This window comes from Protopterus annectens, chromosome 1.part1 (assembly GCF_019279795.1).
Source record: "Protopterus annectens isolate FY-2018-M chromosome 1.part1, PAN1.0, whole genome shotgun sequence".
NCBI classification, from domain to species: Eukaryota; Metazoa; Chordata; order Ceratodontiformes; family Protopteridae; genus Protopterus; species Protopterus annectens.
The window spans coordinates 896,959,906-896,973,064 of record NC_056726.1 but is presented as its reverse complement, the minus strand read 5'-3'; the positions used below and the strand labels follow the sequence as shown (position 1 = coordinate 896,973,064).

The 13,159-nt window shown below is 37.7% G+C and overlaps 1 protein-coding gene across 1 annotated transcript in view; it reads left to right on the top strand.

Annotated features, from left to right (window-relative positions):
* SYT4 (synaptotagmin 4) overlaps positions 1–12,474 on the top strand; it is a 157,822-nt gene extending 145,348 nt beyond the window's left edge. The window contains exon 4 of the mRNA XM_044078979.1: positions 6,987–12,474. Within this exon, the coding sequence (XP_043934914.1) occupies positions 6,987–7,294 (308 nt within the window). The 3' untranslated portion in view covers positions 7,295–12,474. The remainder of the gene's footprint in view (positions 1–6,986) is intronic.
* The last annotated feature ends 685 nt before the right edge of the window (positions 12,475–13,159 follow it).

The following is a 13,159-nucleotide window of genomic DNA, read 5'->3' as shown; positions in this document are numbered from 1 at the left end:
CTCCTCACACTTTCATTTCTCATTATAAGTTGGATTTAGCTTCTAGACATAGAGCTAACTTTGGTTCCACTGTTCTCAAGAGTCTGTTCCGATAGGCCACCGGGACAAGGGGCTAGGGGCAGCGGTCCGATCCAGCAAGAATGACGAGATAGACAACAACATATAGAAGTTATGTTCTTACCATAACGTTCCATGTTAGTTGTCTTCTTCGCCTTCTTTCTTCGTCCCTCCCCTAGCCTGGACAGACCTAGAGGAGTTTGATTGTGGCCTCTCTTTCTACCACCTCTATTGCTATAGGTATATGCTCTGCTGTGCATATATTCCTTGATCAGGCTTCAGGTCACCTTCTTCCCTTCCTTTTTATAGAGGTGGGTTCTCCCATTTCCAGTAGTTCTGTTTTTTTTATTATTGGCTGGGCCTAGCTTACAAACGAGATCTGAGGTAATACCGCCTAGCATTGTGGGATATAAGGGGAGCCTCGAGCCGGTGGATCCAACTCTCGAGCTTTTAGAGTGGCCGAGTCGGAGCCGAGGTCGGCTCCAAACCCCATCCAGCAAGAAAGAAGGTGAGAAGAAGACAACTAACATGGAACGTTATGGTAAGAACATAACTTCTATTTTTTATTGTAAGGTTGCAGTCTGGTACCTCGACTGCAGAATTAAGCCTACTTTCTTTTGGGAAGTAATGAGACTCTGGGAGTGAGCTATTTGAACCACTATTTTTTCGTTGCCATATACACACTACACAGTAGACAACTGTCTTACATGCAGGCAGAGCTGTTGCTGACCAACAAGAGGTTGCTCATTTTTGCTGTTGCCAGAACAGTATTCCAGAAGTGAGGATCCCTTGTCTGGGATATGTTTGTAATTCAGACAGACAGCAAGTGCCAAAGTTCCTTTTTCCTCATCTTACTCCTTGGTATACATAGCAGTGATGCATTGGTCCAAGACTTGCTTTAGGGGTTGTTCTTATAAAGTTCATAGAGATGACCAGGTTCCACAGAACCAGTGTTACTTAAGTTGTTGCATGCTGGCCCAGACAGTTTTGATTTCCAATACAGCAGAAGCTTCAAGTGGAACCTCCTGTCCTTTGAAGAAGATTATGTTATCTCATCCATCAGAAACTTAGTGATTGCATGTATTTTGTTCTTGAGCAGATTGGACTGGTTTGTCATGATGTTGTGGCTCTCCAGAGTTCATACTTCTTCTAATACTGTGTATTTTTCAGTGGCTTCACCAGAATTAATTATCCCCCACTGATCTGAGGTTACCCTCCCATATACTAGCACAGCAATACCGTGTACCCAAAAACAACCACTGTTGCTCCTAGTCTCTAGATAGCTTAGATAGTTAAGCCATAAATCGTTGCATATGCCCAGTAGGTGTACTTGTGGAGGAATTACAGTGGGCATAACAAAAGACTACTGCTTACCTCCATGAGCAGCATAAGCCTGGAAATATTCCTACCAATACTTTCACTATTAATTCAGATAGCAAGGCTGCAGTCCATCACCTCAACCAACAGGACAGAATTAAGCCTACTTTCTGTTGTAAAGTAGCATGACTGGGAGTGGGCAACTCAAACTGCATTTTTTTCTTTGCCATATAAATACACTACATGGTCTTACAAGCAGACACAGTTATACCTGTCCCACAAAAGGTTATGGGTCTTCTACCATGTATCTGACCCTGAACTTGTATCATGCCCCATCACACTACGAAAGTTGAGGACAGCCCCATCATGTGCAGACTCCAACAGTAGCATGAGCTGGTAACTCAAACTTATGTTAAAGGCGCTGCATAGTTGGGCTGTACATGCGATAGTTTGTCTGCTTCACTTCTGCTCATAGCTGCCAGTGGATCCTCAAGCATGGAGATGGATATCCATTCATTTTCTCTGAAAATGTGAGCCCAGATGTATCAGGGGAAATGGAAGAGGTGTTTAACATGGGCTGTTCAGTGTAACAGTGATCCATTTTCAGCTGCTATTATTAAAATTCATCTGTACTTGTCAGAAATTCTTGATTCTGGGCTTAGCTATTCATTAGTCAAGGTGCACTTGGCTGCCAAATCTAATTTTCATGCTGGACAAAATTTGTCAGCATTCTTTATCTTCTCTTAAAGTAAGCAAGGTTTTCTTGCAGGACACATTCCACTCCTGTTCTCCAGTTAGGGAGCCATTTCCTCCATGGGATGTCTTTTTCATTGCATTGAAGCTGAGCACCCTTCACCTTGAACTGGTAGCTATGGCAGAATTGAAGTTTTTGACATGGAAAACCATATTCTTAGTAGCTCTGACTTCCACCAGAAGGATTACTGAATAGCAGGCTTTGTGATCCCACTATCCATTCCCGTTTTCATCACAGGGAAAGAAAGAGCTCCTTTGACTACTAACCCATACCTATGCTAAGGGTCACTACTAATTTAAATTTTGTTCATCCCATTGAGCTGTCGATGTTGTGCAAAGAAAAGGGTTAGCTTTTGTTAAATTAAATGGACATCTGCAAGCCACTTAGGCATTATGTGGGTAGCACTAATAATATTAGGAAGGCTAAACAGTCGTTCATTTCCTACACTCCTCAGAAGGGGTTTGTGATGAATCATTGAAGAAAAATATGCAATCGCAAATACCACAAAACACTTTTTTATTAAAAGCTGCTTTCAGCAAAACACAAAACAGGCTTTCTTGCAGGGATACAGCCCCCCCCCCCCACACCCCCTTTATCTTTAAGATACTTTTGGTTGAAATTTTTGCAGGTTGACACTTGGTCTTCTCTAAATATTTGTGAGAAGTTATAAATTAGACATTGTCCCTTCCAAGTCTAGATCCTCATCTGGAGCCGTAGTGTCGAGAGTGTGTTTTTTATGCCAATCTGCTAGGATGATTAACTAGAGATTTTATCCTAAATGTTAACGAATACTGAATTCCCCCTTATGCTGATACAGACACGTTGTATTTACCATAAGGTTATCTCTGATTATATAATTCATTTTTAATTTATAATTGTCTTTCCTTTCCCTGTTTGGGTTGAGGAAGGTCTGTTGGCTTTACGTCTTTGTGTTTTTCTCATGCTACCTTGGGAAGAATCTGTAAAATGTAAATAAATTGCAGGATATCATTGGAAGTGGAAGGGTGCAAAAGTAGCCGGGAAAGTTATATACATTTAGTCCTGCTGGATAACAAGGCTGAATTCTCCAAGCAAATCTAACACTATGGAAGTACATAAGTTGTCAATGTTTGGGGTTTCAGTAATTTCAGGTTTGAATGAACAAGAACAGTTTTAATATAAAGTAAATACTAGTGGCTAATAGGACTCTGACAAAAAAATCCACTAAGAGGAATGCATAGCAACAAACACATTTACAACATAAGAATACATATGGTCTCTGGGAAGAAATTGACTAAAGATACTCACATGTCAGTGACCCTTGACCAAGAGATAGGAAAATCTGAAATCAGTAAATGTGGCAAGAACTGCCTAGAAGAACCTTTTTGCATCACAATTCACTGCTAAGAGCCCTATAAACGTGCAAAAATAAATATGTGCAAAACCAGTGTGTCCATATCTTTCACTTTATTTAAGTGAATGTGTTAATCTAAAGCAAACTGGAATAATACAGACAATGTTGCACCACATGGGAGCCAAATAAAAACAGTCCATCTTTAAAAATCAGCTCCTTTGCAAGCTCAAAGGAGGGAGCACTTATTTTGGTGAGAACTGTGGGACTAAAGAAGTCTATGCTTAACTTCATGATTGTACAATTCCATAGTTAAACAAACCAAAAACAGCAGGCTTCTTCTCAACCGGGATAAACATAAAATCACTGAAATCCAGTCCTCAAAAAATACATAATAAAGGAAGCAGCTTTGAGCACAGATGTACATTTAAGAACATTAATGAATACTGTCCATAAAAATGAAGTAAGCGCTTTTGTCTTTGCAATCTGTACAGATGGATATAAGAATTTATCAGGCTTCTGATTTATTCAGTGTTGACTAAATAATGACATTAAAAGTCACACAATTCGTCATGTGTTACTACATACCTCTGCTGTTGCCATTTTAGGGCGCACAGTTAATACTAATATCCAGACCTTTGCCCCCACACACATCAAGCAATATTTGCCACTTGTTTCCCCTTTAACTTAAACCACTGTCTCTATTACCTCTCGTCATTTAAAGGTTCATGGTCCAAACCCCCCAAAAATACTTTTTGAAATTCTGACTTGTACTTGGGGGCCTAAAGAATGCATTTAATACTTATCCCTAATCACCCTCATGTTCAAAAGTTCTACTTTTAAGCCTTTCTACTGGATGTCCCCACATAAAAACTTTTGCATGACCTGCCTGTAGCATAATAAAGCACACAATCTGAATCTCAAGTAAGCCTCCCTGTTGGCTTATATAATCTGAATATGCTTGTATGCACTGTGTAAAGTCATGTTTATTCATTTATGTTGTATTTTGTCTTACCTTCTGGCTCAGGTACTTCCTGAAAAGGGTACCTTTAACCAGTCTTCCTACCTTGTTAAGAAAAATAAATACATAAGACATTATTATATGAGAGTTCAGCCTTACTCTAACAGTGTTAACCAGTCCCTTCAGGGCACAGTAATATTAAAGGCTATAAATTTGGTAAAGTAACAGATAATTTTTCTAAGTGAAATGCAGGATGGGGTATAGTTAGGCCTGTAGTCTTTCAGATGTTCTGCATGGAGGATAATAAGGAACATTCAGTGACTTTTCACAATATATGGAGTCAGTCCACAAGCCTTCTAGAACACTTAGTAACTAGTGTCCTATCAGTTAGGAAAGACTAGACATGGTGTGCACAGTAACATAACCTCACAATGCAAATATCTTTCTCCACCCACTGCAGTCCCAACAGAGTTACCAAAAACAGACTCATCAGGTTATGGTTGAGGAGCTCACCAAGCTTCTTAAGTGGAAGAATGTGTCCCAGTAGGAGAAAGTCACTGTATATTCATCTAAAGTCAGTGAATGTAGTAGTTGTGTTTCTTAAAAGATTTATAACAGTCATGACAATGGAAACATCTTCCTTACTTGTGACCAATGACCACTGAATTGCAGCTACACAAGCACAACTGTCTGCAGTCAGCATTGATCGTAGTTTGTGTTGTGGATACATAGGCACTATGAAATAGCTATTTCTGCAAGAGTGATATATCTTGTGCTTTATTCACTGTTGTATGACAATGGAGTTAGTGTGTATGAGATCATGAGGTGTGGGGAGCTTGCCTCTGAAAAAATGCTTGTTTTGATTTGTGCAGTGATATTTTAGATAAACTTTGTTCTGCGTTGTGGTTAAACATTCTTCATTTTGGCAGTCATTCTCTGAATACTACTAGGAGAAGCACTGGAACATTTAGAGTTCAGGACATACATTACAAAAAGTTATGTCTAAAGGCCTAGTTTTTCTGCAGGGAGGCAGGTTGTTTGCTTCTCATGGAATGGGTTTACTTAGCAGGCTAAGGCCTCTAAACTCATGAGTGTCTACTAATCATGGAAATATTTTCCCACAGCAAAATAGAAGCACCTCTTGGTTTCCTCCTTTGCGCTGGTTCCCAGTGCTCAGAGCTGCAAGTTTTTCTTGAGGTTCTGAAAAGGGTTGACTAGAAGGTGACTGTTTTTTTCCTTTATGTGTATGAAACGCATTTTCTCTCCTTCCATTTTACAGAACGTGATGATCACAGTACAGTGAGAAGGGGCAGATCTGGTTTGTTTAATATTTCTTCATGTAACTGTGGTAAACAGCTGTACTGCACTAATATATTTTCCTCCTTTCCTGATTCCCTGCAAGAAACTGTAGTTACTTAGAAATAAGATTCAGTGCTGTCACCCACCCTGAAATCTCTTCTCGTGTTTACATAACTTATTCAGTGCCAATTCGTAACAAAGACTTGTGCATATTCTAATCAAAGTCAGGACGATTTTGACCAATAAATCATGCATGTCTGAAGAAAAAAAGTCTCTTTATGGGCCAACTGCAGTTTTTTTCTTTGGATTTGTTTTATTGACAGAAATCTAGACTACCTGCATCATCTTTGTGATTCAGGTCTGCGTTATTCTTTAGTGATGGTACATCTGAAAAGATGCTTTCATCTGCAAGCTTAACAGATTATATTTCATGATCTGAAAGTGTAGTGCTTTACCAAAAGAAGATTATGACCATTAGATGATGTGAAGTATCCCTCTAGGAATATAAATTAAAAGTTAGAAGAGATAATTTTAGATGCTGTTTATCACAGATGCTTGCTGTGGTTCCTGAGTATGCGTAGTACCTTTCAGTCATAGCCCTATTCGGCCAGAAACCAGTGCGGCAAACCTCACTCAGAATATACCCACACAATTCTTGCATTAGAATGCTTATATCAGAAACTGAAATCAGATGCTAGACAGAAGAGGAGCTATGTTTCTGTGAATTCTCATTAGCTACTAAGCTTTTAAATTTTTGTGGTTTAAAGAAGCAGTCATTGACATTAATTGGGTTAAGGCTGTAAATATGAAGAAGGGCTCTGTGAATACCATAGAAGCATGCAATTTGTAAAGTATTTGCAGAAAGCTGTTTACACACACACAAATGGATGAGTAACTGGAAATTCACTCTTGGTTTAGCACGCCTGTCCCTTGTGGGTAGGGAAAACATGTAACTGTCCCAACATTTCCTTTTTGCCCCATCTCTGGGCTATTCATATGCAAAATATGAAGGTGAAAAACTACCATAGGAATGCAAAGCTAGGCCTTTTAAGATTCTAGCCAAGGTCATAGGAATGATTCCTGGACCAATACATGAAAGCCTTGTCACTTTATGCATTATTGATATGGCTTATATCCTGGTGTTATCCAAGATTTGTTTGGTTGTTTTTTGAAGTTCTAAAGCAGAATACTGTAAGGAAATTGTATATTACATAGTAGAAAGTGGTTAATGTGTACACTGAACTTATAAAACTTTTTCCCCCTTTTAGAACCTTATGTCAAAATCAACCTGTACCATGCCAAGAAAAGAATTTCAAAGAAGAAAACTCATGTGAAGAAGAGTAGCCCAAATCCTGTTTTTAATGAATTATTTGTCTTTGACATTCCCTGTGAGGACCTTCGGGATGTCAGCGTTGAGTTCTTAGTTTTGGATTCTGATCGAATGTCCAGGAATGAGGTTATTGGACAATTAGTTCTGGGTGCACAGGCTGAAGGAACAGCAGGAGAGCACTGGAATGAAATCTGCGAACACCCAAGAAGGCAGATAGCAAAATGGCACATGCTGTGTGATGGTTAAAATTACAGAATTCATAAAAGAACAGTTCCTTTTCCATTGTTTGGGTTTAATATTTATTTTTACAAAATAAGTACTTAGTCTAAACTATGAAGAGTGTCCTATTTCAACTGAGGATAGAAAATGCTTTTGTATTTATGTTCCACTGAATCAGTAAATGCCATCATTACAAACAGCCAAGAATTATCATTCCTGAACTGGGACAGTAAAGGGAACTTGATTGCTTTTATACATAATACGAAGCAGTCAACCCGTATTGATTCCCCTTTCACAGCCTTTAAGTCAGAATAATGAGGGTGAAACTGGTTATTCCAAAGAGTGTGTTCCTTTTGATTTTGTAACTGAAATGGTGTATTACACACTGCACAATGCTGACTTTCGAGGTTTTACTTTTGAATGTATAATGTAGTTAGAAACTTGAATTTGAGAATAACATATGCCAAAGCCACTGGCATGTTGACTGTGTAATTATAGTGAGCAAAAATGTCTGTCAAAAAACCCTCTTCCCCCAAGTTCTAGTAATGTACAGAAAGTACTTCAGTAAAATGAAAAAAATAGTTGTTTTACTGGTGCGTATCACAGTGAAGGACCGATATATTGGCTTGTGCAACATTTATTAGCATTTATGGAACCTTTGGTCCTGCTATGCAATGTGTAAGTTTGTGTTGTATGATTTGTCTCTAGATGTGACTTATAGTGAATGAAAGAATGAATAAATGTAATTCAAATGATTACCATACCTGTGTAAGGGCACTCACCTATAAGAAACAACTGCTTAATTATACAGAACTTTGTACCATGTGCCAAAGGATGTTCTGCACACATTGTAACACATCTCAGCTGAATGGCCATTTAGTTTGCCTGTTTTCAGAACTTTCGATAGTGTTGCAAGATGATGGTTTGTATGTAGAGGAGCATGAGAAACTCTTCTAATCCTTAAGGCAACAGTGACACACGTGTTTTATTTTATTATGTTCATATTTTTTTAGTCTGTGTTTAAAATACTTCAGTAAGATACTATTGCCCAGAGCCCCCTTGCACAAAAAAAAAAAAACACTGTGTAGGATAAGACCATCATTTATTTACAACTAAACATATGATTAGTTCCATAACACTCAAATGTCATAAATTTCAACATAACAAATTACCTTCATCCAACTGCCAACTATTAAAGCAGTGTTTAATCAATCCACTCACTTACAGTTAACCTCCCATTAGAAGCACAGTGATATCACATACTTATATAATAAACACCTACAGTATACCACCCCAAACATAAATAAATGAGCAAGGGGAACAGAAAATGGGTTCATCACAGTCCCTTTTCTCTATCTTTGTGCACCCCCGATATCCATCATAAACCCCCAAACTTCTAAATAACATAGCATAAACAGAAGACAGGGAGGGCGGGCTCAGTAAGCCTAGACCAGAATCTGACCCCCCCCAGCTGACAGTGACTGTATAAACCAACCAACTCCTCAGTCAGTTAACCCTATCTTCCCATTACCCATCCTAACACCCTACACCATTGCCTGATTTCACACAATCCAGCCATTCCCCCCTCCCTACTGTGGTGTCTCTGGACAAATTAATCTGTGTCCAGACTACATTTGTCCAGAACCCCCCCCCCCCCCCCCCCAGTACAAAAAAAAAAAACTCCACTCCATTTAGGATAAGATGAACATTTATTTAACAACTAAGCATGCATTTAGGATAAGATGACCATTTATTTAACAACTAAACATATGCTTAATTCCATAACACTCAAATGTCATGAATTCCAACATAACAGATTACAGTAGACAGTGTTACCCGGTCACCTTTATCCAATTATTAACATAAAGCAGCATTACAGCAGTCTCCTCGCTTACACTCAACCTCCCATTAGAAGCAATGTGATATCACTTCTGTCAAACAACCACCCTATGCCAACCCAAATAGAAATAAATGAGAAGGTGGAACAGAAAAGGGGTTCATAACAGCCCTAAATCTCTGCCCACCAGCCTGATAATAGACTTTTCTCCCTTTTATGCAATGACGTAATCAAATTCTTTAGGAACAGTTTCCCCCCGAACTGACAATGATTGTATAATCCAACTAACTCCTCCTTACCCCTTACTTCACTTCCTGTCTACACCATCCTTCCTATCAGCTAGTTAACCATTATTTTCCCATCATCCATCTTAACTCCCTACCTCATTGCCTGATTTCACACAATCCAACCATTTCCCCACCCCTTTTCTAACTGCGATGTCTGAACAAATAAGTCTATATCCAAACTACATGAAGAAGATCAGATTTTCAGAGCTGTCTGCTAATGCTAGGTTGAAGAATTATATTCTGGCAGCTGTAAGCTTTTTGCGTTTTTATGTATTATTGTCGAAGAGCATAGTTTGACACCCACATAATGTGTGTGCAGAGCAAAATGTTGCCATGCTCATTCTGATTCTGTTTGTTTTTTTAAGACAGATCTCAAAATGAAGCATGCGTGTACAGCAAAGGAAGTCTTGTCTTCTATAGTATCCAAGATGTAACATATGACTTAAGCCAATTCAAGTAAAAAATGTTAAGTATTACTGGTGAACCAGCAACAAGGATAATGATTCACATTTTCTGTAAAGTTTGAGAAAGATAACTGAATGTAGTGATGCCATGGGGGAATATCTTCACAACTGGTCATCACTAAGGTTAGCTTCCATTGTACATTGCTTGAGAATCATTTTTTCAAAGATGGAAGTAATAGAGGCAGCTAAACTGTGTGGTGTTTGGCTGTCTGTCTATGGTGCTGATATTCTGCAACCTAAAATGTTTAGATGCAGTGCTCTTGACTGCTTAGTGGCTATTCTGCAGTTATATTGATTTGTCTCCACTTGTCTGTGTGTCTCTGAAGGGGTTGTGGAGGGGAGTCAGGCCAGTCCAGCTGAATTCCCAGAAGACCTTAAACATGCACTAATGCTCGTCATAAATGAGAACCTTAAACATGCACTAATGCTCGTCATAAGTGAGAATGGGGGCATGTCACTTTGTGGTGCAATGTTCTTGTTTTCCATCTCATATCTGACTTGCACAAAACCACTGTATCTTCACAATATGCAGCAACAGCAGGTGTATCACTACATTGTACTGTGAGTTTGGAATAGATCTGAGGATGAGAACATGTTAACCCCAAAACGGAAGTAATGAACATTGTTAATTAAAACAAACTGCATTACTAAAGTTTTCATGGCATGGTATTAGCAGTTTTTAAAGGGTTGTTGTTGTTGTGATGTCTTTCGGCTTTTCCCGGTTAGGGGTCGCCACAGCGTATAGTTGTAAAAAGAGATGGTATAAGTATATACACAATTAAATAGAAAAATAAGACTTTATACTCTGTAACAGGTTGGAGGTATGTGGCATAAACCAGGCTGTACAAAATACAATGAAGTTTATGCTGATAAAGAGGGCATTTGTTTACTGATTGTGATATCTTACAAGTATTTTTTTACAAGTCTGTTATAATCATACGTCTCAACTGTCCAGATTTTCGCAGAATGTCCAGATTTTTCCATCTTATTTTTGGTCTGTTCCTCATAAAATTGTGGTTTTATAGCAAATCACTGAGTATTCAAGTTGCTAAATAATACTAAATAATGAAAGGTATTTGAGTTTCAGACTTCATATTCTTCCAAAAATATAGATAATAATGCAACATCTGTAATTCTTGCAAGTTTTTGTTAATAGGAGCAATATTGCCCCCCCCCCCCATTATCATGTTGAGCATCTTCTCAATACTGAATTGTATTGAAGCCAATGTATAGTTAATGAAGCAAAAAAGTCAGATTTTAAGAAGAATGAACAGTGTAAAACTGTTCATAAAAAGGGTAGGTTTCTGTGCTTATCAGTGCTGTTAAATTGCCTTGTGTAGAGAAATCATCCGTTTAAGATGTAAAGTGTGCCACTAGGAACAATAAATTCCAATTCAGAAGACTGGTGTGCTGTAATGTATAGTACCATTGCTTGCAGTTTATTGTAGAGGGTTAATGTTGTATGCCATTAAGGCAGAGTTTCATCTTATACAGCTGATTTTCATTTCCCTCAGATTCTATAGTGAGATTGCAAGTAAGTCACTTAAAAAAACAGTGCTGCCTGGTCACTTCTGACAGCGAAAATGTTACATAGTTAATCAAGTAAATAAAGTAAAAAAATAGAAATTATAAATGGTTAAGTTGTTTAACTTCATTGAAGTATCTATATTTTTATATAAATTAAAATACCTGAGACTTATGAGTACAAAGATTATGCTTTGAGTGTCTGTGTTTAAAAAAAAATGTTTTATTTTGGTAATGAAGTGCTCATGCAGATGAATTGGCTAGTGTGTTTGTTCTTCATATTAACTCAAGTAAATGCCCGTTCCACATTCATAGACCGTTGTTATGTAAGCAGCACATTATGCAAGAGTAAAAATTGTTAAAACAGTAAAAGGCAAACATGGAAATACATTGTGACAGCCAGAGCCACAGCCACTTAAAAGATATTCATGTTTGTGAATGTCTATCTTTCATGAGTGTCCATATTCACCACTGGATAATGTTTTTCCAGTATTTTACAATAGTTGAAAAGCACCTAAGCAGTTCAGTGACTATAACTGTACTATGTAAAATGGGCTGGCATTGTCTAATGATAAACTACAGCTGTCTTAATTTAAACATTTTCTTTCAGGTAAGCTAACATTACACAAATAAGATAGTGCTGAACATTTCATTGTGGTATATACTCATTTGTTCTGTGATAATATCTTCATTTTCATCAGCCTCTCTTACTGTGTATTAGGAAATGTGTGCACATGAATGTGTGCTTTATTACAGTCTTTCAGTATCACAAAGGATGTTTCCTATGTAAAGCTCTTAAAAAAGCAAGGTGACTGTAAATGTCAGTGTATGTGCACAATTAATATGCTGTAAATATAAGCAAAATAAGTCTTAAGTAAAATTTTGTTTCTGTTGTTGATAATATAAATTTTTCGATACTGATACTTCTGTAAATCAATCTTGAAAATGTATCATTGAGCACTATTTAGAAGTATGTAATTAACATGCATTTTAGTACAATAAAATGAGATCATTATATGGATATACATGCACTATGAAATGTCATGTACTGAGTACTTTTCATGATGTCATAAAAGTAAATTCTTTTACAAACTGTGTAGATGCAGTTCTTACTCAAGACACACACAGAGACTTCAGGCATTTCATTGTGCTTATTTTAACTGTTTTTTGTCAAAATGGTAAAAACTCATAAATTCTGGTGAGACCTAGCGCTACTGAATTGTTTCACTTGAATTGCATTCCTGTAACTGCATTGCCTCATTCATACAGTTTTGCTTGGATAAGACAAAGGGATGTCATGGGCAGTTTTGCATTTTTGCACGTGAAATTGCAACAGATGAACATTTTGTTGACTTGAACAATCAGATCTGCCTTATAGCACACTGTTCATAAGCTTCATGCACAATTATTTAGGAAGGATGCATGGTAAAATTGCACAATATATACCAGAAGAAATGGACAGAAGTGCTGCAGACCTCTGTTATCAAACCCATATTGTACTCCATAATTACAAGATTTCAGGCATACAGTAGGCATGTCATACTTATGAGTTCCACAAAACGTGTAATTGATGTGTACATGCCAGCATCTCAGATCCCTTATATGGGGGTCCTATAGCAGACCATGCATATGCAAGCATGACTGTACTGTAATAAACAGCTACCGGAAACACTGTACTCTGTGGTGCAGTAAAATTTGCTACCACAACTCCATCTACCACTCATATGAAAGGAATCACTTTTCCAAATTTATTATTATTTTTATTTTATTTTACATTTGT